The sequence below is a fragment of the Argentina anserina genome, chromosome 6 (genome assembly GCF_933775445.1).
Source record: "Argentina anserina chromosome 6, drPotAnse1.1, whole genome shotgun sequence".
NCBI lineage: Eukaryota > Viridiplantae > Streptophyta > Magnoliopsida > Rosales > Rosaceae > Argentina > Argentina anserina.
In genome coordinates this window covers 306,311-330,790 of record NC_065877.1, presented here as the reverse complement: position 1 = coordinate 330,790, position 24,480 = coordinate 306,311, and the positions used below count along the sequence as shown (strand labels likewise).

The 24,480-nt window shown below is 39.0% G+C and overlaps 4 protein-coding genes and 1 non-coding gene across 8 annotated transcripts; 1 reads left to right on the top strand and 4 right to left on the bottom strand.

The window, feature by feature from the left end:
• Positions 1-2,097: 2,097 nt before the first annotated feature.
• LOC126799082 (uncharacterized) lies at positions 2,098-5,355 on the bottom strand. Its single transcript, XM_050526198.1, has 6 exons — positions 5,209-5,355; positions 4,674-4,774; positions 3,878-3,955; positions 3,681-3,752; positions 3,432-3,529; positions 2,098-3,229 (listed from the first exon to the last, which is right to left on the bottom strand). Exons 1-6 carry the CDS (start codon positions 5,341-5,343, stop codon positions 2,616-2,618), a joined length of 1,098 nt encoding a protein of 365 aa, XP_050382155.1. The 5' UTR covers positions 5,344-5,355; the 3' UTR covers positions 2,098-2,615.
• A 482-nt stretch (positions 5,356-5,837) lies between these two features.
• On the bottom strand, positions 5,838-9,149 carry LOC126799184 (uncharacterized). Of its 2 annotated transcripts, XR_007672600.1 has the most exons (5): positions 8,869-9,149; positions 8,136-8,405; positions 7,066-7,174; positions 6,801-6,834; positions 5,838-6,138 (listed from the first exon to the last, which is right to left on the bottom strand). XR_007672600.1 is itself a non-coding variant. In XM_050526323.1 (3 exons), exons 1-3 carry the CDS (start codon positions 9,074-9,076, stop codon positions 7,119-7,121), a joined length of 534 nt encoding a protein of 177 aa, XP_050382280.1. In that variant the 5' UTR covers positions 9,077-9,149; the 3' UTR covers positions 6,899-7,118. The 2 variants fall into 2 exon arrangements, 1 of the variants encoding a protein (XP_050382280.1); XM_050526323.1 differs by lacking the exons at positions 5,838-6,138; positions 6,801-6,834 and having other exon boundaries at positions 6,899-7,174.
• Positions 9,150-13,639: 4,490 nt separating this feature from the next.
• Positions 13,640-16,385, bottom strand: LOC126798478 (flavin mononucleotide hydrolase 1, chloroplatic). Its single transcript, XM_050525460.1, has 7 exons — positions 16,174-16,385; positions 15,782-15,857; positions 15,478-15,529; positions 14,763-14,877; positions 14,615-14,685; positions 14,419-14,506; positions 13,640-14,172 (listed from the first exon to the last, which is right to left on the bottom strand). Exons 1-7 carry the CDS (start codon positions 16,383-16,385, stop codon positions 14,034-14,036), a joined length of 753 nt encoding a protein of 250 aa, XP_050381417.1. The 3' UTR covers positions 13,640-14,033.
• A 2,062-nt stretch (positions 16,386-18,447) lies between these two features.
• Positions 18,448-24,436, top strand: LOC126798024 (probable glycosyltransferase At5g20260). Of its 3 annotated transcripts, none has more exons than XM_050524840.1 (4): positions 18,448-19,078; positions 19,190-19,341; positions 19,965-20,319; positions 20,975-21,831. In XM_050524840.1, the coding sequence occupies exons 1-4, from the start codon at positions 18,770-18,772 to the stop codon at positions 21,641-21,643; spliced, it is 1,485 nt and encodes a 494-aa protein (XP_050380797.1). In that variant the 5' UTR covers positions 18,448-18,769; the 3' UTR covers positions 21,644-21,831. The 3 variants fall into 3 exon arrangements, with proteins under 3 accessions (XP_050380797.1, XP_050380796.1, XP_050380798.1); XM_050524839.1 differs by lacking the exons at positions 19,965-20,319; positions 20,975-21,831 and adding exons at positions 23,199-23,559; positions 23,647-24,436 and having other exon boundaries at positions 18,469-19,078; XM_050524841.1 differs by lacking the exons at positions 18,448-19,078; positions 19,190-19,341; positions 19,965-20,319; positions 20,975-21,831 and adding exons at positions 22,285-22,303; positions 23,199-23,559; positions 23,647-24,430.
• On the bottom strand, positions 21,924-21,995 carry TRNAD-GUC (transfer RNA aspartic acid (anticodon GUC)). The gene has a single exon. It is a non-coding gene; the product is annotated as a tRNA-Asp (tRNA).
• Positions 24,437-24,480: the final 44 nt, after the last annotated feature.

The following is a 24,480-nucleotide window of genomic DNA, read 5'->3' as shown; positions in this document are numbered from 1 at the left end:
TTCCTTTTTATGTTGGAGTGTGTATTTTATTTTTCTCGTTCTATTTTGTTGTGGAGAGCAGGTATATCATATAGACTTGAACCAAAACAGGTTTTCTCGTTTTATTTTGGTGATTGGGTTTAGGAGTATCTTCTCAACACTCTTTTGTATTGTGATTTTCATACTGCTACTCCATTTCAAGATTCATTCTGATTAGTTGGCAATTGCTACGCTCTTTTGTTTGTAAATGCCAGCAAAATCTTAATCTCCTCTCTTAAAAGTTAAAATTTAAAAGTATATGCTGTTCTATTTTTCGTTGTTTTTCATTAAGCTACTGAACAAAAGGACTTGAGATGTGAAGAATCCTAGTAAAATAAGTAAATTGTGTCTAGTATTGATGGTGTAGATGTGTGTATTTTTGGTATGTATGTGCAGGAGTTCAGCTCAGAATGTGGCTACTGTCCAAATAAAGGCTGTGTTTATCAATGTTTTAAAGGAAGAAGATTATATTCTGTACTGCCATCCACTGATGCAGAAGACACTATTACCAATCAAGCTGCGTAAATGGTATCACTTAGTGATAAAGAAGGCAAGTGATGAAGGGATTGTGGTCGGCACTACTAACTTATATGATCGGTATTTTGTTCCTAGTAGCACTGGGGGATGCCACTCTAAGGTCACAGCAGCTCGTTTGCCACATTTTGATGGTGACTATTGGTCTAGTGCTGCTGAAGATTTGGTTAAGGAGATTGGCAAGGAGACAAAAATTAGAAAGAGAACTTTAGAAGCCATGGGACATGCAGAAGCTTCTAATGGTTCCACGGTTCCACCAAAGATATTCTCCTAATGCAGAAACTGGGGATGTTATTTTAACCAGCAGGGAGGATTTCATGGTTGTTGACTTGCAGTATGTTTGCATACGCTGCAACGAAGCTATATTATCTGGGGAACACTGGTTTTGTAGTCAGTGCAAAACCTTGCACCTTTGCGAAAAATGCCATAGCCTTTGTAGCAGAAAGGACACACACACAGTCGACATGGAACAACATGTGCTTTCCTTGGGAATAGTAATGGAGGATTATGAGCTTCTTGATGTTAAGGATAGAGACGTTATTTTGAACAATGGTCTATTCGAGGAAAGAACTTCTTTCTTGAACTTCTGTGTGAAGAATCATTATCAATTTGACACACTTCGTCAGGCCAAGTATTCCTCACTAATGATTCTCCATCACCTCAGCGATCTTACTGCGCTGACTAGTGCAGAGAAGAACGAGCCATGCAGCAGCATTAGCTATATAGATACTGATCCGAGCTTGGTAGGTGAGAACGATCAAGATAAAGGCTATTCGCCTGCGGTTGGTTATGTGACAAAGATTGGTAGAGAGAGACAACTGCCTGAAGGATTGATTGTAGCATTGATAAAGGAACTGCTCCATGTGTTGAGACCTGATGCTCTTTGTTACCCTACCAAGAGCCGGCCTTGCTCTTACCCGAACAAAAACTGCCTCAAAATTAAAAAGTTGTTTGTTCATGTTAAGAAGTGCACTGTTCGAGCTTCTGGAGGCTGTGAAGGATGTAACAAGGCCTGGCTTGGATTAATTTTGCATTCCAGAATATGTACACAATCAAATTGCATGGTACCGCGTTGCATGGACCGGAGGAAGCATACAGATCAGCGAGGGACCAGTAGAGACTCATCTCGAATCATCAAAGCTAGCATTGAGGTGTCCAGTAATTCAAGCCAGACATTGCCACCAACAGAAGCACATTGGTTGCCTGAGGCTATCATATGGGCATCCCCTTACATTATTCCAATTTCAGTATAGTTCTCAGTTTGTTGTAAAGATGTACTGCAATTTGTACAGTGTAATTATTCCATGAATACAATGATTATGTGTACTTCCAGTGTAAAAATTGTCAGGGACAAAAATCTCTGGTTTATAAGAGCGGTCATGGTGTTACTTCTCATTTTCACACAGTTTCAAAAAATTAAACAGGATTAGAAGCAGCACCATCGACATTTAACTGATGTTGGTGCCAAACATTGTTTCTGGACATGCAAATAATTATAGCATATTTACCCTTCACTATTTTTTGGAATGGCACTTCATCTTGATTCTGTAGCAGTGAAATATATTTATTTGCTAAGTAAAATATCTGACATAATATTGTAAAGATAACAGAGAATGGTGAGTTATAACACACTAACACCACCTATTACAACCACAAACTTTGACACAAAAGATTGTACTTGATAACACCAAAATGACACTCAGTAAGCTGTAATCGTGCTTATACTTTCCCCAAAATAACAGATAGAGTACAGCCGACAACATCATCATCCGAAATATCTCAGCTACATAAAATGGCTTCAATATTACACGAATGGCTGCTCAAATATCTGCACATATCAGCTGGCTATGAGGATTGTCATTGTGCGTCTGCGAGTGAGACAAAATGCACCAAGAGGAGCACTTGTTTTGCCCTGCATCTCCATCCGAGCCATCATTACCTACCCATAAAGACTCTTGGATATGACTCAAGACCCCCAACAACTCCGATTTACGTGTGCTGACTGCTGAGTGCCATGAGAAACGATTCAAACGAACCAGACAACCATTATCCTGTTCATAACTTCACTCCCTGTCAACATGCTTTATCTCACTGCCTTTTGATGAAACACCATTCTTTCCTGAGCGTGTTCCTAAGGCATGAGCAAACATCCTCTTGGCCGCACCCAGATGTTCCCTTTTGATGTCTTCCTCATCTGCACCATGTCCTTTTCTTCCATTCGAAGATATGCCGCTGACAGCATCAGACTTCTCATCTTGTTTTTGGTTTGTCTTCCTTTCATTCAGAGTTAGCAGTGAGGGATTCAAACTACGGTTATTCTTTTTTACTTCACCACGGGAGTTCACATTTTGGTCCAAAGGGGTGACGGTCTGCTGAAAAGCTTCCACAAGAAAATTGGTCTCAGCTTCAACCTTGGCTTGAATATTCAATTTATCACTCTGCTCTCTAGAGACGTTGCAATCTTGATAGGTTGCATCCTGACTGGTAGGGTTAATTCTTTTGCCGAGGGCATGTGCTATCATCCGGCGTGCTACCACAGGATCAGTGCGCTGTCTTGGCGTTACAGATTCCTTTACCTCACCCAAATCCCTTGAAAATATTCGCTCACGAGCTGCCACATATGCTGCTTCTCTCTCCTCCAGTGAATATTGAAGCGAAGGAGATGATTTCCTCAACACTAAAAATGTAACAGAATGTTTGTCTCAACATATCATCATTTGACAGTAAATACATCATTCATGATGTAACAGTCTAAGTTTTCTTTGGTCAACATGATTACAACTATCAACTGTACACATATAGAATAACAACGACGATGCGTTAAGACCCTGTATTCCAGTACAAATTTAAGAAATAATGAGCAGGGGTAAATTCTTTACCTGGAGGGGTTTCTGACCTCTTTAATAATAGATGTGAAGTCATTGGAGATTCAGGCTCATCACACTGCCACAAAATATCACTGACAAGGATGGAGGGTCTGTGACCATATGCACAGATTATCAAATGCAAAACAAACAGGAGACATATAAGTTCAATAGCATTAACTATAACAATCTAGCTAAACCACAGTTATAACCATGGAGAGTAAATGTTAAAAGAACATGTGGGATATTGTAGTCTTAGCATACATTGATGTCTCCGGGCACCGCCCCAAAACTAAATGCCGCTCCTCTCCTTCACCAACAGATTCATGGGAAAATCTAGCAGGGTGGACATTATCATTAATAAAAGTGAGGAAAATGCGAGCCAAAACATTCTTCACCACACAAAAAAATATCTGTAAACCAAAAGAAAATATTTGCAGATGAAGGGGGAAAAAAGGTACCCAAATATATCTGCAAGACGATGCAAGAGAAGACGGTTGTATGAGTTCATTGGTTCTAACTGCAAGAGTCCACTTGAACTGCAGCAGTGCAGCACACTTTTAGTTTATTAAATACTCTCAGCAGACGATAATTATGGGGGAAAAAAAGTTTCAAAGAGATACTCCAGAACAATACTTAACTCTATATCAGATAATAAACCCACTGCAATCAACAGAAGCAAAGACACAACTTTTTTAACACCCGCAACTCCACAAGCTGAAGTTGCTGCCACAGTGCAATTGAAACCAAGAATTTCTGATGTTTTACCCTTCACTTGACATTGAGGAACTCACATAACTTCTCAAACAAATGGATATGAGGGAAAGATACAAGGTTTTTTCAATAGACCTTATCTCCTACTTAGAGTTCTTAATTATCAATAAGACAATAACCATGTAACCCAGACACGTAAAAGACAAAAGCAAGACAACCCTTCACTTAAAAAACATGCATGATTAAATCAATTCAGTTAAAATATTTGTCAATAATAAGATATAAACAATCACTAAGAGTATATTTCTTATAAATAACTCTGCAAGACTATTCCATGTAAAATAAAACTCTCCTCTAGCAGATAGCTCCTACATTTAACGACGCATCAAACAAATCTCAAAAGTGGGCACTTGAAGGCCGCAGCAGACTCCCAAATCCCTAACTGATAACTGTCAAGTACTGCACAGCTTTCTGGCTAAACACTAAATTAACCGCTAACTAGAAAAGACAGTGGCGATAACATTCAGCAGTTGTCTTACATGCCTGGTATCACTCTGAAGGAAGTCCACCAAAGCCTCTTCCACCGACAGAATAAGATGCTTGCACGAAAGATTGTCCTTAACAAGCGATGCCAATTCCTCAACCTGCATTTAGGTAGTGTCAATATGTAATTTAGAGCTTCAAACATGAACTATTTCCAACATGGTGCCTCCTGTTATTAGTTTATTACTCCTTTTCAATGACTATAGAGAGCTTGGAAAAATTCAATGGGTGTTCCTTTGAAACTATTCAACTAGAACATGAGTTTATCTAAACCAAAAAGGAGGCTTCTTTACTTGTAAACCACCCAATCAAAATTATATTGTACGTATAAATGAATATGGGCATCTATGAAAAGATCGAAGCTTCATGATTATGAGTTAAATAACACAAAGTTAATTGAACTTGACAAAACAACATATGATTGAATAGAGAGTAAAGCACTTGGTTAACAACATACGTTTGAAATAGAAAGTAAGGCTGAATTGAATTGAATTGAATTGAATTGAATTGAGAGAGAGAGAGAGAGAGAGAGTACCATGGCGAACTGGGTCATAGTTATATCTGAGAATGGAGATAGCAGGAATATGTTAGAAGGTTTTGATCCTGCGCTTCTCTCTCTCGTCAATCTATCGTCTTTATTTGTGTCTCTGTGTCGGAGGAAACCAGCCATGATATGCTTACCCGTTTTCAGGTCTGGCCAGCATCACAGACCAATACTGTTCGTCCACGTATCTATATTTTAACTTTCTCCTAACCAGGGTCAAGGTGAGACACGTACAGTATCCAGAATTTACAGCTAATCCTACATCTACATAACCAAAAAAAAAAACACATATCTACCTTTACAAAACAGATTATGAAGGCTTTCATAGTTTCTTACTATCCTCTTTACTAGCCCCTACCTAAAATGATAGAGGAGTTGTGGACATGTGATTAGAGATAGCGGGCAAGTCAGAGGAATTTATCTAATTTTTTTTTTTGGAGATGATTATATTAGTATACTTGTGAAATTATTGTCATGGGGACGTCGACGGCAAACCTACTTTAACAGTTTAACTGGTTGGTTAATCCTTGGTTTCAAGAACAAAAAAAACATTTAGACATATATTTTCCCAGCAATCTGAGGAATAGAAAAATCGCGTGCAAGAAACTTGAAAGGACTGCTGTTTCAAAACTGCATACATCTTGAATTTCTAGAAACTGATAGAAACCATGCCACTTGCCTAGTAATGCCAGAAAAGTATTCTGTCAAGGCAATATTGAGCATAATACAAAAGGCCAATTTACACCATAATAAGAGTCTGGTCTCTGGTGTATTATTCACTACAGAACAGGAATAATTTACCGGGTCCTTGAGGCCAGATAGGGACCAGATTGAAGTGTTCATTTGAATTTGGGCACAGAGAAAAGAAATATGATGATCGATCTTACAGGACTGGATGGTGCCTTCATGTTTCCATGCAAAATGCATGCAGCGGAATCCAGAAATAGAAATCAGAGTGGCTGTTATGAGCTCAGCAATGAGAAACTGTGTTTTGCAGGCTCCGGTAAAGAGTGGTGGTTGTCGAGGTAACGTTGCTTAAGGCCATCTCCAGTAATGGAGGGCTATATTGGCCTAGGATTAAATTTTTGCCCTCCTAAAATATAACTATTTAATTAATGGTCTCCAACAACATATGACTGAATTTAGCTTTCTAAAATAACTAACCAGTGAGAATATGACATTTGTATATTTCACAGTAGTATCCCACAACCCTCATGCCCGCATGTGGATCAATTACTGGAGACAGCCTAAATTAATTACTGAAGTTTACAGTAGGATTGCAAACAAATTGGCTGTAGTCTATGTGCTGACAGTGGGGTTGCTGCTGCCTACAATATAAAATCACCTTTCGATCTAGCCACAGGTAAACATACATGACAACAACAAGGTGGATGAATTACATTGGAACACTAGACCTAATATGGACTGAGATACAAGTTAAGAGGTTTACCACAGAGCACTCCAGCCAATGTTTTTGTTGTTAGGAAAAAAGAGGTTGTAAAACATACAACCCCAAAACTAAATTATAATTTATAAGTCACTCTACACCGAAAATGAGTGAACACGGATCAGTTCCTTTCGGCTTTGGGGTGTGTATGACACAAATTTGTAGCACAGCTGCAACGAAATAAAGAATAAATAAAAAATGGCAATCATCAACTATAGGCAGCAGTCGTGGATATCTGTATAGGTTATATCAGGCATTCACTATGGAAATTGTAATTCCGGATTATATCAACAAAACTATTTCTCGCCATTTCGGATTGCCAGATTCTTTAGTGCTTAAACAAACGAATATACAGTTTTCCTGTAATCAAAGTGCACAGCTTTGGAGAAAAGATAAATTACATTGAAGCAATATGAGCACAGTCCACACTTTGATAAGTCCCAACCCGAAAGCTTCATGAGCACATTGCCTTCTCCAGTACTTCCTGCAACTCCCCACTTTTGTATGCATCTGCAAAGAAATAGCGACCTCAAAAAATTGGATACAATAGACATATATCACCTTCCTGCAAACTCAAACTATTGTACACAATAATTGACTACACAAAGTAAGAACATGATACTCATTAAACTGAGGAATAGTTTGATTGACTGAGCAACCCTATTACTATGTTCTGTGTCACCTCATAAGCCATATGCCACAATGTCTCGGCCTTTGACCCTCCAATACAATGTGCTCTCTATATTGACATCAAGTGACTTTCCATGTGTTAATATGCTCGTATGTGTCATTACCAGCAAGTCGGAAACCAATCAAGAAGCATACAACAAGTGTACAGATAACTGAAGTGTCATTAAGGGAGGCGCACAAAGTTAGGTTTCGATCAGCTGTCATTTATGAGTATTCAGGGAGCATATTACCCCAATGGAAACAAGATGCTTAAAATACACAACAAAAGGATGATGTGAAAACTCTCAACTCTATGTTTGCAAATGAAACATTAACCAGCATGAACTTTTTCAGACTAGATAAAATTCTACACTGTCAATACCTATCCAGACTCGCAACTGAAAAAAAACGGCAATGAAAAAAGATAGAAGCTAGCTTAAGAGCACCATTCACATCCCAACTTCCCTTTCAAGATAGAAGGTAAAATGTTGACAACTGGGAGAAATTCCATAGTGTACTTTTACTTGACGTGACGAATGCTTTTCTGCTTAAATTTCATTGGCATATCTGACTAAAACTGTAAATTGACAGAACAGATCTACGGATCTTTAATTCTCAGATTCTTTCGTTCAGGTTATGTACTTCTATGTACTTTACTTTGCATGACTTCAGATTGATAGAGGTAATATAGATTAACAGATGATAAGCTCTCATGCATAAAACTTAAGTGCTATTAAATATCTTTTGCGTGCATCAAATGATGTGAAACGACAATACCATATAAACACTGAAATTCACTCACCAACAGTGATGTCACAACCACCAAAGAATTCTCCTTCAACATAAAGTTGAGGAAATGTGGGCCAACTGGAATACTCCTTCAATCCCTGACGCAGAAACTCATTTTCCAGGATATTAATTGTCTCGAAAGGTACATTCAACGACCTCAATATTTGTACAACAGTGTTTGAAAATCCACACTGCGGGAAGTCCTTGGTTCCCTTCATAAACAGCACCACTTTGTGTGAAGTAACAACTTTGTCCAGCGTACTCTTCAGCTCCGGAGTCAATGCTGCAGACACAAACGCATTAAGAGTGAGCAAATAACTCGTATCAACAAAAAAAGAGTGAGGAAATAGGGATGGAGGAAGATTCACAGAGCACAAAAACTGTTTCATTCCTATAAACTATGAACAGGAACCTATAGATAGTTCATAGGAACTTACTTTAGATTTATAATTGTGAATCAATGATTACAGTTCTATGTGATAATCTAGCACCATATAGCCATTTAGGAAACACAAGGCCGAAACTTTACTAAACGTCAATTTTCACCAGAAAGAATCTCATTCATTGCAAATTCCATTGAACTATACCTAATTCAGAGGAAACAAACACAACCCATATAGGAACAACTAAAAAACTTTCACTGAAATCAGCTCAAATTGAAAGCCCAAAATACATTGAATAAAACGCAGCAATAAGAGCAAAGTAAACAACAAATCAGCTGACTGAGAGACGAGTGAGAGATGTACCGGCAGAGCATCGAAAGGGGAGAGCTTTCTTGGATCCGAAAGAAGACGATTGATTTGAAAGAGTGAAGGTGGGAAGAGCTCGTAGAGGCCTAGAGGGAAAGTGAACGCGGAGTGAACAAGTGGGTGGTTTGGCCAGAGCTCCGAACAGAGCTGACGACGGAGATGGTGTTGTTAAAGTGATTGAGTCAAAGGCCCCAACACTCCACATCTTGAAACAACAGCTCTTTCTTCCTTCCTCTGCTTCTTCAATCTCTCTGTTTCGATGTGTTCAACGAGTTTAATGGTTGTGTTAGGACCATTATTCTACAACCCTATATTATCTTGGGCTTGTGTATTAATTTACCTAGATGGACTGGTTATTGGACCCGGATCGGGTCATATATTAATGGGCATCTAGGGTTGATAATATGAACAACTATATAAGGCATTTAGCCTCTAGTGTAAGGAAAAGGAATGAAAATGAATATTATCTTTCTCTAATTTATTGCTTGCATTTCCTTTAATTTCCTTCATTACCTAGTTCCATGGATTATGATCCTATTATCTGGTATCAGAGACCTTCGATCCATATAGGCGAAGTGTTTCCAGCCCCTGATTATCTCTCCCACCCACCGCAACTTCCACCGCCGTGGCGAGAGTTGTTTGATGGTGTTACTGGCCGCTACTACTACTGGAACACTGAGACGAATCACACTCAGTTTGAAAACCCTTGGATTCCATCACAACCTCTCCACCCATCAGCCTCTCCAGATATGGTTTCTCAACCACCTCATACCCTCTCCGCATGTCCAACCTTCCATCCCAAATCTGAGATACCTGCCAAGAGTGTTCCTCTAGATGCACAAGCACAGCTCATGGTTGCTCTTCCGCACTTACGGAATGAATTGCACGAAATATTCAGGGAGGAGGAACGTCGGGATCAGGAGAGCCGCTCGAAGATCTTGGAGAAGCGTCGCCAGCTTTGGGAAATTACCTCAAAATTTCCCCGCCCTACCCCTACCCACCACAGTACTGATTCTCCTACAATTACCAAACCCACAGCTCAAGTTGCTTCGGCTTCTCCATCTCCACCGACCCCCACTGCCTCTGAGGACTCCATTCAATCACACCATCAGTCATACGCTGCCGACGAACAACACGGTCTCAATCATACCCACCCTTATCCCAACCCTCACCTTGCCACTCACTCTCTCTTTGAACCCATCACCCAACCCATTCTCACAAACTCTCAATCCTACCCACAACAACCGTCACACAACCCGCTATGCCCCCACCCTACCCAACCAATTTCTCTCCATGGCAAACCACTTAAGGCTTCCGGCAGTCGAACCGCCATGGCAGCAAAAATCAGAGCTTTCAAAAAGGGCCGGCAATCGGAGCTGTTACGTGGTACGGGTATGTCCTTGAGGTTCTCGATTAATCGCAAGCACAATCTTTGGGTCGTGCAGGCAAAGAACGGTGATGTCATCCCTGAGTTTATGGAGGAACTCTATCAGCTCGGTGTGGGTCCACATATTCTGACCGACACATCGCATCTTCAGGCAACAACGCCATCTTCTCCACCACCACCTTGCGATGTCCCTGACCAGAAAGAGGTCTCTCACCCCAAGCTTGTTGCTTCTATCCTCATCGACGAGCTAGAAACTCTTCCTCAATCCTTCTCTGTCGCCGTTGCCGAGGAGCTCAGCCTCGCTTCACTGGAACCCCAAAGCGACGCCGTGGTCGTCTTTACTGAGTCTCCATTCCAAATTGGAGGAGCGTATACGATGAGTTTGACTTCAGCCCAGAATCCAATCTCAGTTGTTGTTAAAGCACCAATGGTGTGTCATCCATCATCTACACTTAAAATTGGTGGTAGCTACTCACCTGCTTCTGTTTTGTTCAACAATCACGACGAAACCGAGAGGGAACCTAACGGGTTAGAAATTGTCCAACGAGATTGGGAGTACAAGAAGACTATTGCCCAACATGTTTCTCGCGAGGATACCACTTCTGCTGATTCGACTATTGAACAGAAGGTAACAAAGAAGGATCAATTTTACGAACACGAGTTTGCTATTGTGTTTCAATGTTGCAAGTTGGCTAATCATTATCCGACCCAATGGGCATTGTCTGTTGTCATTTCTCCTTGCTTTAATTACATGATTACTGGTAATGTTTTTTGTGGTGAATTTATTGGTGAAGCAAACTTGTCTGTTGGTAACAATTATGAACAAATGCAAGTGAGTTCTGTCAGGGTGCCAATGTCGTTAGTTGCTCTTCCAAGTAAAAGAAATGCTAAGCAGCTAGATTCTATGGTTTGCGCATGGGTCAAGTTTGATGTTGAGAGGGTAATATGCCTTGTTGATACACGTTCTGCAGTGTGGTTATGGTGTTGGCTATTTTGTTGCTTACAATTATGTCATTGTGAAACAACAATTTTTGGAGGCCTTCTGGGTTGTCACAATGGAGGTTTCTCTCTCTATAATTATCAAGCCAAAGATCCTTCATTAGTAGAAGCATGGTCTGCTGGCAAAATATTATTGGTATGTGGGAACTTTGACCTGATTTTTGCCGAGGACCATGTGCTTAATGATCATGAGAGAATTGTCCTTTTGCCATCATTTAGTCATGCCTGGGGTTTTCAACTTCATCAACTCGACCCTACTTCTGGTCATTATGTGGCGATAAATTTTGCCAAGGTGCTTCTTGTCTTCCAGAGCTATTTTTTTATGGGTACCATTGGTTTACAGATGGTAGTTTATGCTTTAGTCCTTTCCATATATGCAGCAGATTCTATCAAACTGAACCCAGGTGTGGGTGTTATTATGGACATTGCAAGTTGTATGGTATTAAGAGCCATGGGCATGATTTGTTTTGTTGCTTCGGGGTTCGTGACAAGAGATACTGCTTCACTAGCAATAGCTATCCCTCATGTTGGGAATGTCATAAGTTTCGAGCATTCAAAAACAATAGAGGCTGATGTGCCTGGGTTCGGTCATACTGGTAGGGTAGTGGAGCTTATTACAGACTCAAGACAGGAGCTTCCTTGTTGGCTTCTTGATTATGCAGAATTATTGTTGTCTTTTGAGGGAGATCATAACCAAAGTTCTTGTAGCAGTAACTTCGATGAATGCGACTTCTGTTGGAGTAAAAATTATTTTGCTAAAGGCAGCTATAATGGTGGAAATTTTTGGGGGTATGAGGTTGCTGCTTTCCACTCAGATACTTCTTGTAATGGGAGTGAATATGATGCTCATGGTACTGCTAGTTCTTTGAGCTTCGGAGATTATGTTTCTTTGGTTATCTGCCCTCCTTACTTCCCTACGTACATTATTACAATTATGGAATTTTTCTCAAATGTTGTTGGTGATAATGCATTGGTTCCTTCCACAATCTCTTCAGTATCCATGCCATCAATTGAGGTGTTCTTGCTTATCTTCTTGTCTGCAACCTTTGACTCCATGATAATGAAATTCGTGATCTCGAGCTATCTACTGCATAGTGCTGACAGTGCAGCTTTGGAAGTCCCTTTTGCTTCGCCAGCATGTGTAGCACCCACCAAAATGAGACTGAATCATGGTGCCACAATAGTTTTGCTGATTTCACAGGTCAGTTCTCTTATCCGCAGCAAATATGAGTTATTTTCTCCAAGGTTTCTTCAAACTTTGGCGGATCATGTCTGTACGGATGAGCTGTTCCTGGCAGTGAGGACTTCAATTATGGTTTCTTCACCATTCCACGCACTAGTGCGAAAGATATTTCCTCTATCACGATCTATGGTTGTTGTATTGTCCTTACGGGGACATTTGGCTCACATATTGAGAGAAGACAGACATTTCAGTGGTTTGACTATGATCTCACGAGTATGTACTCACTGTATCATTGGCATGGTGGTACTTAGTTCTATCATTCTGCTTGTGTCTTTGAAGTCTCAACGACAAGACTATGACATGAGCTTTTTGGGGATAATAGCAAAGTTAAGTGCTGAGATTGCAACACTTGGCCAAAATCTGTACGAGAGTGTGGCTGAAGGTGCGTTTCAATGTTTCAAGGCGCTGCTTCTATACTCCTTTCCATGCTCTGCTCAGCTCTGCACATGTGCTCCCATCTTTGAAGTTTCTCTTGCGGATCTTGTTTATGCTAGCTGGGCTATGGTGGATACTGGCCAGGAAATGGAGGTCATTTTTGTTGACAGCAGCATTGGAGACACATTAAGTAACGCTAGGGAATCAATATCATACAGTAAGCATGCTCTTCAAATTCATGCAAAGCCCTTGCTTGACGTCCTTTCTGCAGTTGCTCGAGCAGGCAGTTACTTTGTTTAACCAGGCCTTAACACTACCCTCTGATGGTCCTGATCCGCGAATTTCCAACTTCTCAAGCTTGAGGACAAGCTTGTTTTCAAGGGGGGGAGGACTTGTTAGGACCATTATTCTACAACCCTATATTATCTTGGGCTTGTGTATTAATTTACCTAGATGGACTGGTTATTGGACCCGGATCGGGTCATATATTAATGGGCATCTAGGGTTGATAGTATGAACAACTATATAAGGCATTTAGCCTCTAGTGTAAGGAAAAGGAATGAAAATGAATATTATCTTTCTCTAATTTATTGCTTGCATTTCCTTTAATTTCCTTCATTACCTAGTTCCATGGATTATGATCCTATTAGGTTGCCAGGGACTTTATATGTTTTGTTTTGTCAGTATACGAGGAGATTTTAATCGTTTTTTTTTTAGAAGATTTTAATCATTTTATGGTTGCCAGACCTTTATACGTTGCAAAATATGGTAGAAAACCCAACTCGGATATTTCAAAGACTGATACACTTCGCTTCTCGTAGGATTATGAAGTGCTTACATCATAAACAACTCTAAATTTGTAACTGCAATGTAAACAATTTTGCACTGATGAAATGTAGCATTATCCTAAGTAAACGTATTAATTTCATTCTTTTGCTATATTCAGTGTCGAATGCTGTATATAAATGACAACCCTAAAAATTTAGAAAGAATGGAGGAAAAGAAAAGAAGAACAGGCTGCGAGCATATGCCATACAACATGGACGTATAGAGCTGAATTGCTTGGGACACATTTGTGATGTTATTCTCTTCCTCATCCCCAGTCCTGAGAAACACTCTTGATGTACATGATATGGAATGATCACTTCCTTGTGTACATCAATATTCTTGTGCAAGGTTGGTTTGATCTGCTGAAATGTCAATTCCCATCAAAGAAAGATCTTGGCGAAGCACATCTACGTTTTTAAAATGCACACCAATTATGCCAACTTCCTTTGCAGCATCTACATTTCTTTTCCTGGGATAAAACATGAAGCAACATCATAACCTGGTGTCCCTAGTAAGCAAGATCAGTATAGACTATAGTCAACTACAAGTTTTTCATATTCCAAATATATCTGGTTGGTGCCTTGTAATATTAATTTCACAAACAGATGAAAACATGATGCTGGTCTATGTAAGAGGATATGATATAGATTCGTAAACCTAGATAAATGGAAAATGGGAATCACTTGTTCACACTTCACACACAAATGATGCAAACCTGTCATCGATGAATATACAGCTTGCTGGATCAACTTTGAGATGTCTCACAACTTCCAAAAAGAATTCGGGATCAGGCTTCCTCTTCCCTAAAGCACAAACGCAGATAAGAAGAACGAGCCATTCATCCACATGCTTGTGCAACTAACAGATGGGGGAGGATCTCAAAAGTAAAATGCAAAATCTGCTTGACATACCATTTATACAGGAACAAAATGTCCACGATAGATATTTTGAGATGTTTAATTTGTCCTCAATCATCTCGTACCTACAAGGTAAGATTTGCTGCAATTATGATGAACTGCTTACTTGGGAAGAAAGCATGACATGAAATGTTCATCTAACCAGATGGGATAGTTTGTGAAAGCATGCATCTCATAGTTCTTTTGTTTTAATACATGAAGCAATTCCTCAACACCGGCAATGTAGGAATATCCCTCTCTCATGCAACTTTTAAGGCCTGCAAAGATGAAAGAAGTACTTTTTTGTAAGAAGATTAGGAAAGAAGGAATCCTAGACTAAAACAATATTAGGTGAGACCTTAGTTGACCATTCCAATATCATTCCAAAGTGAACACTTCTATTCATCAATCTTTCCCAGCCCAACAAAACATACAAATAAAGAACCAAGAAGGCTCTACAAAGTAATGTCAGCAAAATTTCAAAAATAATAACAAAGACCAAGAAGTCGTGAAATATAAAGTAATATTTATAGTCACTGGCAACCAATATATGCTGCGGAGACTTCCAAAGAAAAACACAATCCCACAGTTCATTTTCCATTGTCCTCTTCACTATCAGTACTGCAGTACCAAACTTCAAACAGCACTACAAGAACCATTGATAAAGAAGATTTTCAGAGTGCTTCATTTCGGTTATGAACAAGTATTTTCCCAGATACAAGAAGTACACTCACCGGACATAATTTTAAAGTTCAACCATTGTTTTAGATACCAACACATTACGGTGATTGAACCACAAAACAGACTGCGGACATCAGTGGAAAAATGTCCCTAAACAGTAAGGGTAACATCATAACCAAAAAAGATTAAGAAACTACCTTCCAAATCTAAAGGCCTTCCATCCTTAAAGAACTTTTTAGCTAGTTCCACCTGAGAAAAGAAAAGGTCATTTCAAAACAGACCTTAGACATGCTATAGAAAAACATTCATGTATGGAAAATGTACACTTGAGCCAACATTTTGTACAACTTCTTGGAATCACTCAATATTTGCATAAAAAAAAAATCGCCCTGAAGTCTGAACAGTACAATCCTAAAAGAGTTCAACATACGCTGATACAAAGAGCAGTTGGTTAGCAATTCTCCTTATATAATCCTCCAACACCGAGTCATGTATATATACCTCATCAATCAACCCCTTCTCAAACTCAATCCATGCAGTTGGGTGCTTCGACTCTATTAGTTCTTCGAACGGCATTCTGCCATCAAAATTCTCAATGTTAAAGCACAAAATGGCAAATTTGCCAGAAAGCAAAGAAATTAAGCCAGCAACCGAACAAAGTACTACAATGTTAAAAGAACTGATTTTTGATCTACCCAATTAACCCATTTTCCTACTCCAAGGGTTGATAATCCTTATGTAGTTACCCAGTGAACAACACAAAATGATAAAAAGTTTGAACCTTTATGGCAGTGAAAATTGACCAATTTCACTTCTTCTTTACTTTACTTTGTATAAACAAAACATAGACACGACCCAAGTGAAATCAGTAAAACGGAAAGAGACGTGGGTACCTGAAGAAAGCAGGGATGTCATGGTAGAAAGGGTCACGAACAATGGTGTCCATGATGTCAAAGAGCAGTATGGGCAGCTTTCGAGTCGTGGCAGAGAAGGAGATGTTGGTGTTCTTGTGGGTATTTAGAGCCATTCTCAATCCTCTTGAGGAATGAAGTGACGAGTTTCTTAGAGGGACAGGGATCGCGGGTAGTCTCAAGAGCACAGCCATATCTGCAATGGCGTAGTGACAGATTGATAATTTGATATGGCATTACATAGGGGTAAAGTCGTCTTATTGATAACATACGGGAACATTTTCAATCGTTCTCGGTGCAAATTCAACCTTTTACGGCGCATTTCCGACCGTATCTTTCATTTCAGGGACATTATACCTTTAAATTCTGATCGGAAAGAGGTCGGATAAGATTTGATATGTTATGAAAAGACAATTTTACCCTTGTGTGTTAAATGTTTTCAGTTCCATGGTTTTTTTTTAATAATTTATTTATTTAACAAAGGAGGAGGTCAAAAAACTTGACCTCCATAAATTCTAACAAACAAGATAAACAAAAGTTCAATCCGACATTTTTCAGTTCCATGGTTGTCCCAGTTTTGGATTGCTTGGGCTAAGGCCTCCTTCTGCTAAGGGCCATGTGCAGATAGCTCACAATCCTTTTGAGTTTTTAGACTTTTGACTTGTTTGAGTATTTTTTTTTATTGAGAAATTAAATATATGATTTTTACAATTAATATTGGAGGAAATTGTCAAAAAAGATATGATTGGGGGAAATTAGTTTCATACACACAAGAGTCTACTATCAAAAAGAGGCGCCAGGTTACACCAAATATATAAATCGACCTCAACTACAATAAAAGAGACACCGGGTTATGATTTGGTTTGTAAAATATGTTTTCTGTTTTCCACCGTGGTAGTTTGGAGTTGAACTTAAACAAGATCAGATATAATTTGAGTTTATTTCTTACATGAAAACAGAATTGAACCGCTACATTACTCTCTCTTTGTCGAAAGTAGATTGATAATGGGTTGTATAAGTATCACAGCGATACATAGACACACTTATTTAAGAAATTTTTCATGCTCACTCGGTAAAAATAAGCCTATAAATCATGAAATTACAACATAATTTGTAAGCAGTAAGCACCTAAAAACAAATAAAAAAATGCACTCCTCCTCTTGAACCAAGTCAATATGATTTAATGGTGTGTCCAGATGAAAGTCCGGGTGTAAGTAGACTCTGGCCTCTTCCGCAATTTAATTACTGGTGCGATGTATATTTGTAATCTTCCACACCATGTGTCTCCAAATGAATGGTATAAACTTAGGAGCATAACGATTTGCACACCAACTGACCAAAGCATATTATGAAAATTGTTGGTGCGATTTCATAGTAAATGCCGATCCACTTGTACCTTAAATCATTTTCCTTCAAACTCATATTCTTCATCAAGAACAAGACTATGAGGACCAAGATCTTCAAGGCATGTTGAGTCGATCCTGGATGAGTTTGATTAAGCCAAGGCTCTAATGACTATACAAGTTTGGTTGTCAATTGATTAAGATTTAAGATCGCTCTCGCGAATGTGTAAGTCTTTTAATAGTAAAATTTTCCTCTTCTCTGCCTTGTGGAGTTGTGGTTGCTTAAACGTTCTCCCACTGCTTAGTTAATGTTTAAACTGTTCATTTATGGATGGCCGAGGAGTAAAGTAGAGACTTCGTAGATGCATAGAATCGAACTACTCATGGTATTGAAGATCGATCAATACGACTTCATCCATTGTGTCAACTAAATTATCATATATTTTTCATTTTGTGTGTCAGCATTTGAATAGCATATATAAATACCTATGGATCTGCAATGTAATATTCTACACATTTTCGTTGAAAATGTGTGCTTTATGTGGGTTGGAGTTGTCGACTGCCTCTGAAATCAGAGTGAATCAATAGGTGAAAATGTTCCTAAGTTGGTTTAGGCAGAAATGTCTCAGTATGTCTACCTATGTAGTACCTCAATTTGACCATTTAGAAGCCTATATTTAGTCTTTATATAAGGCGTTAGGTTAGTCTTTATATAGAGTGTTAGGTTTCATATGTACAAACCTTAGTAAGTAACTAAGTATTGATAAGAAAGTTTTAAATATCTCTATATATAATAAGGTATTTTAGAAATGTTACACATGAATTTCATCCGTTCATAACTTTGATTTGAGCTAGTGCATCAGTCGCTATGGTATGGTTCCCATAAGAAGTTCCCAAGAAGAAAGAAATTCGTAGCTCTAAGGTAAAGGACCAAATTCTTCCCCAAAAGGCCATGCATTTAATATTTGATGGTGCACCAGATTTCACTTGCCATAAAAGAAAACAATCAGCGACTCAAATCCAGAAATTTTAAATGCCAAATTGAATGAAATAGCAACAGCACAGCTGATGCTTCTTTCTTCTTCTTCTTCCCATCTCCTTATATCACGTTTTCAAACTCTTCAAGACTTTTTGAACCGATTTTGTCGCGAGTGACATAAAATGATCCATTCTTCTTCTTCTTCTTCTTTTATGATTTAGTGTACTAGACAAAACCTTGGTTTTGCTCTTTAGCCATGGCAGACTCAGATTATCGTTCTCCAATATTACTCTCTGTACTTCTTCTCCTTCTGTTCATAACCGTCCTCTTCTTCTCTCCATTAAACCGAAACCAATATCTCTCTCTCAATCTTTCTTCTCCCTCCTCCTCCCTATCTAACTCTTCTTCTGCTCATCATCACCAACAAGCCACCGACAACGACAAAGCCTTGCACGTCGTCTCGCCTCCGGCACCGGCGCCGGCGCCTTCCCTCCTTCCGCTGTTTCACCAACATGGGGCTTCTTCAACTCCCAGTTTGCCTCAAGTACACAGTCACAGTCTTAAAGTGAGTAGTTTGCAACCTGATTCCGAGATACTTGTTAATTTTGAGGTTTTGGGTTTTATGTGGTGGTCTCTGTTTTTGCTGAGAATTCATTAGGGAGAATTTTATGTACAGATCAAGAGCAAAACGCAGAAGATTGAAGAGGAGTTGGCCAGAGCAAGAGCCATAATTCGCGAAGCTATTGTGACAAAGAATTATACCTCTGACAGAAATGAGATTTACATCCCAAGAGGAAGTATATACAGAAATCCCTATGCATTTCATCAGTACGTCAAGTTTTCTTGTTCATTTCTATCTTTATGTTTATATCTTTTTTACCAAACATCTGTCTTAATGTACCCATAAATCAATTATGGATCGATTGATGCAATAGAGTAGACCACCTTCTTGTAGTGGTACTGTGGTAGATTATAATTGAAGAGATGGTTAACCACTACAATACTGAAAACTTACCATTACTTACAGAGAAGAATTTGGGCATTGGATTCTTTAAAATGCACCGATTTTATCGAATGCCATTGAATCAGTGATGTTTCTCATCAAAGTTCAGCCTTTAGATCTTGGAACTTCCTTTGATCTCTGGGTTGTTTTCAATCGTTAAATTGCAACCAAACACAGTCTTTTTAACATTTGGCTGCGTATTTTGGGTGGGTGGCTAGTCTAATCTCTAATTTGTCTATGATGTTTCTAGTCTTGACCATATCTTAAAAAACAAAAGGTTCACAATCAATCAATTTTTAAATTTGAAAATGCATAATTAGTGCATAATTCATATTGTGATGTCTCTGTTTTGTATTTGCCTTTAGGCTTTAGCAAGAGTGCAAGACAGCATCTTATGCTTATTCAATTTTAAAGTTAGGTCTATTTTATCTTTGTTATGATTTGATAGGAGTCATATAGAAATGGTCAAGACATTCAAGGTCTGGGCATACAGGGAAGGAGAAGTACCAATGGTTCATGATGGACCAACTACATACCTCTACTCCATTGAGGGACAGTTCATTTTTGAGATGGAAAGTGGTCCGAGCCCTTTCATGGCCAAGCATCCTGATGAGGCGCATGCCTTCTTCTTACCATTGAGTGTATCCAAGATTACTGACTTCTTGTTCAGACCTCAGCAGCAGACTTTTTTTCATCGACTGGCTCGCATCTTCACCGACTACATTCTTGTTATACAAGAAAAGTATCCTTACTGGAACAGGAGTGGTGGAGCAGACCATTTTATGGTCTCTTGTCATGATTGGGTTAGTAAGCTTCTGTTTTAATACTTTTGCATTCAGTTTATTCTTAAGGCTTTGATGTGGGTAAAGGTAAACCTTGCATGTTAAGATTTATGTTCTCTTTTTACAATTGACATGTTATATTGTCCAACCATGAACCTGAAGCCATGAATTCAGGGTCTAAACTATAATGACGCTTTCCTACCCCCAAAGATGGTATTCGTCCCTATCATGAAAAAGAGAACTAAAAAGTATAGATACGTGATTTTGATATGTTTAAACTTAGAAATTAAGTTTAAAGGTGTTTAGGATTGGAAGAGTAGATTTGGGATAATTTGTCAGTCGCACCAATACAGTACCTGACTTGAATTTATGTATTCATGAATCATGATCAGTGTGTTTTAGATACAAATAGATTACTATCCTCAACTGAGTAATAAGGACCAGTTACATATTTGAACTATCTAAAAGATAGCAGTGACAGCTGAGGACTAGGTGTTCTCTCCTTTTGAGTATTCCTAGCTGAGGTAGGAGAGCTGTTCGAATTCGAAGCCTAAGCTGATCTATCATTGGATCTTGATATACCGAGAAATCATCCCTAAACAAAGTGTGATATGAGTTAACTGAGTAATGTAATTTTGTTAATTCCCTGTTTAATGTTTATGTGTTTGTATTTCAGGCATCACTTATTCAACGTGATGACCCCAAGCCGTACAAGAACTTGATAAAGGTGTTATGCAATGCGAATATCTCTGAAGGGTTCAAGCCAACTAGAGATTGCTCAATTCCAGAATACAACTTAAAACGCAACCAGCTTGGCCCTCCCCGTTTCGGGCTACCCCCTAAAAACCGTAGTGTCCTTGCTTTCTTTGCCGGTGCAGCCCATGGAGACATTAGGAGCATTTTGTTTGAGCATTGGAAAGAAAAAGATGATGAAGTTCGGGTTTATGAAAAACTTCCCGAGGCTATAAACTACCACAAGATAATGGGACAAACCAAGTTCTGCTTGTGCCCGAGTGGTTCTGAAGTGGCAAGTCCTAGAGTGGTGGAGGCAATGAATGCAGGATGTGTTCCGGTGCTGATCTCTGATTCCTATGCAATACCTTTTGCTGATGTTCTTAACTGGAGCGCGTTTTCGATACAAATTCCACCCAAGAGAATACCAGAAATCAAGACGATATTGAAGGCTGTTTCACACAAAAAGTACTTGAAACTGCAGAAGAGGGTGCTGCAAGTGAGAAGGCATTTTGAGCTCAACCGCCCAGCAAAGCCCTTTGATGTATTCCATATGGTGCTTCACTCAGTGTGGCTTAAAAGGCTCAACATTCGATTACCTGATAAATTTTGAGGATTAGAAGGCCTAGCTTGTAAAGATTCAATCATTGATCACTTCCCTGCATATAGTTAGCTATACGTGCAAGCGCTAACGTGACAGGGGCTATATGCTTAATCATCTTCGACAAAAGGATTCTGAGTTTTTGTTGTTCCTGTCCTTGTAACTTTATATTCAAATGATGCTCAAACACTGGCCAGATATGTGATCAAAGTAGAGAAACAGAGTGCCCAGCTGAAATGATTTATTGTTCCTACAATCCTAGTTAACTTGTCCTCTAAAAAAAAGCAAAAAACGCCGTTGCCGGGGATCGAACCCGGGTCACCCGCGTGACAGGCGGGAATACTTACCACTATACTACAACGACACTGATTATGAGCTAGTTAGTATATAATATATACTTGATAATGAGACACAAGTAAGCTGGTGACTGAATCATCGGTGGTGTTCCCCCGAAGTAAAAACGAAAGGCAAGCAAGTAGAAGTAGTAAAAGAAAAGGAGAAAGAAGAAGACGACGGACAGATTACAAGGGGTGTGTGCCATTTTTATAACTAGGGAGGTATGGCTGCCTTTGAATTCCGTTCACCATATCTACTCTCTCTAACATTTCTCCTCCTTCTCCTTCTCGTCCTTTTCTTCTCTCCCTCTAACAGAAATCCCATTGCATTTCATCAGTTAAGTTCTTTGAAATCCATCCCATGCATATTCATTTCAATTCTGAGATTTTAACTTGAAGTTTGATTTTGGCATAATTGTGGTGATTACGTTTGGAATAACATTCAGTGCAATTTCCTTGACTAAAAATGTGTGTCAGTACTCTTCTTACCTCCAACGCAATCCTTTTCCACTTTGCAACTTCATCTTTCTTTTGTGGATTCTTCTCTGATGAATTTAATATGAAGCTATTAGGAATATGGTCCAAAATGCCATTTGTTCGTTGCTAGTGGTTGAACCTTCACTACTCATATTCTAAAAATAATTGAAGTTTTGGCGTTATCTTTGGCATACTATATATCCAATATCCATTCTCTCCGGTTTGAGTGGAATATGAAATTGGGATGTGGAATATATTCTTAATTGCTTCTTAAGAAATTAAACAAATTGATTGAATATGACTTGATGCGTGTACTCTTTCCGATAGTTTGTCCAGTCACTCCAGTGTTCTGTCCACGTTTGACAGTGATTGCATCTTCTTCATTATTGTAATAGTGACTGCTGTTGTTACACTCCTCAACTGTTGACTAATCAAGAGTAAAGGATTTTTCTTTTCAGTTTAGAAGTGCAGACTGATAGAATTGCTTGTCAAGTTAGAAATAACAGACAATTGCATTTCGGTAACAATGGCATGGTTAGATTGTAACCTCATGTGTTAACTCAACTTTGGTCTCATTTTGGTCATAACTTGCAACATAACCATGGCAGTACCAAAATAAGCAATAATTTCGTAAATATTTAGCATGCGTAGTGAATAAATGAAAAATTTGTCATCTGATATTGTGAACAAATTTGTCCGGTATAGATAGCACTCTTTCAGTCTTTCCTAAGTTAACTCATTATTTGGATTAGCAGGAGTCACATAGAGATGGTAAAGACATTCAAGATATGGGCATACAAAGAAGGGGAGATACCAATGTTCCATAATGGACCAATGTCATACATCTACTCTATAGAAGGCCAATTCATGGATGAGCTGGATAGTAGTGGGAAGGGTCCATTTCTGGCTGACCATCTTCATGAGGCACATTCGTTCTTCGTACCAGTAAGTGTTAAAAGGATTGCTGATTTCTTGTATGAGCGGCCTAAACCTTATACTTTTCACGGTCGATTGGTTCGTATCATCACCGACTATATCAATGTGGTAGCTCAAAAATATCCCTACTGGAATAGGAGCGAGGGAGCTGACCATTTTATGGTCTCCTGTCATGACTGGGTATGCATTCATGATCTTTTGATTTTACTTGTCTTCACCATCAAGCTATTGTTGCATGCCTATAAATTTTTTATATGATCTTTGCAGGCACCAGAAATAGTAAATGATGATGTACAGTTCTACAAAAATTTCATAAGAGTGCTTTGTAATGCTAACATCTCTGAAGGATTCCAGCCTGGGAGAGACGTCTCGTTGCCAGAATATAACTTAGCCAGTGGCACTCTAGGACCATCACTCCTTGATTCACATCCTAATGAGCGTCCTATCCTGGCTTTCTTTGCCGGCGGTGCTCACGGCAACATAAGGAAGTTTTTGTTTGAGCATTGGAGGGACAAAGATGAGGAAATCCAAGTCCATGAGTATCTTCCAAAGGGTCAAAATTATCACCAAATTATGGGGCAAACCAAGTTTTGCTTATGTCCAAGTGGGACTGAAGTTGCTAGTCCTAGAGTGGTTGAAGCAATGTATGCAGGATGTGTTCCAGTGCTCATTTCTGAGTATTATGCATTACCCTTTGGCGATGTTCTTGATTGGAGCAAGTTTACGATAGCGATTCCACCAAAGAGAATACCGGAAATTAAGTCAATATTGAAAGCTGTTTCTCGTACAGAATACTTGAAATTGCAGAAGAGGGTGATGCAAGTGAGAAGGCATTTTGAGCTGAACCGGCCTGCCAAGCCGTTTGATGTGTTTCATATGGTGCTTCACTCAATTTGGCTGAGGCGGCTAAACATAAGACTGCCAGATTAAGTTTTCTATATAAGAAGCATAAGCATGCATTCTGTTCATATATATACCATTTTTTAAATCAAAGTGGTTTGAGATTTCGATTTGATTCCTGAAACTGATTAATATAGCGATAAATAGCAGCAAAAATTGATGCAAAGTATCTTCGGAGCTAATATTTTCGATGTCACTTTA

What these genes read in the sequence shown, in the direction of transcription:
- LOC126799082 (XM_050526198.1), bottom strand. Translation starts at nt 5,343, where the DNA reads ATGGCTGGTTTCCTCCGACACAGAGACACAAATAAAGACGATAGATTG. An exon ending in CGTCTTGCAGATATATTTGG is followed by an intron (nt 3,753 to 3,877) that starts GTACCTTTTTTC and finishes CCACCCTGCTAG; the next exon opens with ATTTTCCCATGAATCTGTTG. An exon ending in CGGTGCCCGGAGACATCAAT is followed by an intron (nt 3,530 to 3,680) that starts GTATGCTAAGAC and finishes ATATGGTCACAG; the next exon opens with ACCCTCCATCCTTGTCAGTG.
- LOC126799184 (XM_050526323.1), bottom strand. Translation starts at nt 9,076, where the DNA reads ATGTGGAGTGTTGGGGCCTTTGACTCAATCACTTTAACAACACCATCT. An exon ending in CCCCTTTCGATGCTCTGCCG is followed by an intron (nt 8,406 to 8,868) that starts GTACATCTCTCA and finishes TTGTGTCTGCAG; the next exon opens with CATTGACTCCGGAGCTGAAG. An exon ending in TGGTTGTGACATCACTGTTG is followed by an intron (nt 7,175 to 8,135) that starts GTGAGTGAATTT and finishes ATTTCTTTGCAG; the next exon opens with ATGCATACAAAAGTGGGGAG.
- LOC126798478 (XM_050525460.1), bottom strand. Translation starts at nt 16,385, where the DNA reads ATGGCTGTGCTCTTGAGACTACCCGCGATCCCTGTCCCTCTAAGAAAC. An exon ending in GACATCCCTGCTTTCTTCAG is followed by an intron (nt 15,858 to 16,173) that starts GTACCCACGTCT and finishes TTTTGATGGCAG; the next exon opens with AATGCCGTTCGAAGAACTAA. An exon ending in TGTATATTCATCGATGACAG is followed by an intron (nt 14,173 to 14,418) that starts GTTTGCATCATT and finishes GTTTTATCCCAG; the next exon opens with GAAAAGAAATGTAGATGCTG.
- LOC126798024 (XM_050524839.1), top strand. Translation starts at nt 18,770, where the DNA reads ATGGCAGACTCAGATTATCGTTCTCCAATATTACTCTCTGTACTTCTT. An exon ending in AATCCCTATGCATTTCATCA is followed by an intron (nt 19,342 to 23,198) that starts GTACGTCAAGTT and finishes TTGGATTAGCAG; the next exon opens with GAGTCACATAGAGATGGTAA. An exon ending in TGGTCTCCTGTCATGACTGG is followed by an intron (nt 23,560 to 23,646) that starts GTATGCATTCAT and finishes TGATCTTTGCAG; the next exon opens with GCACCAGAAATAGTAAATGA.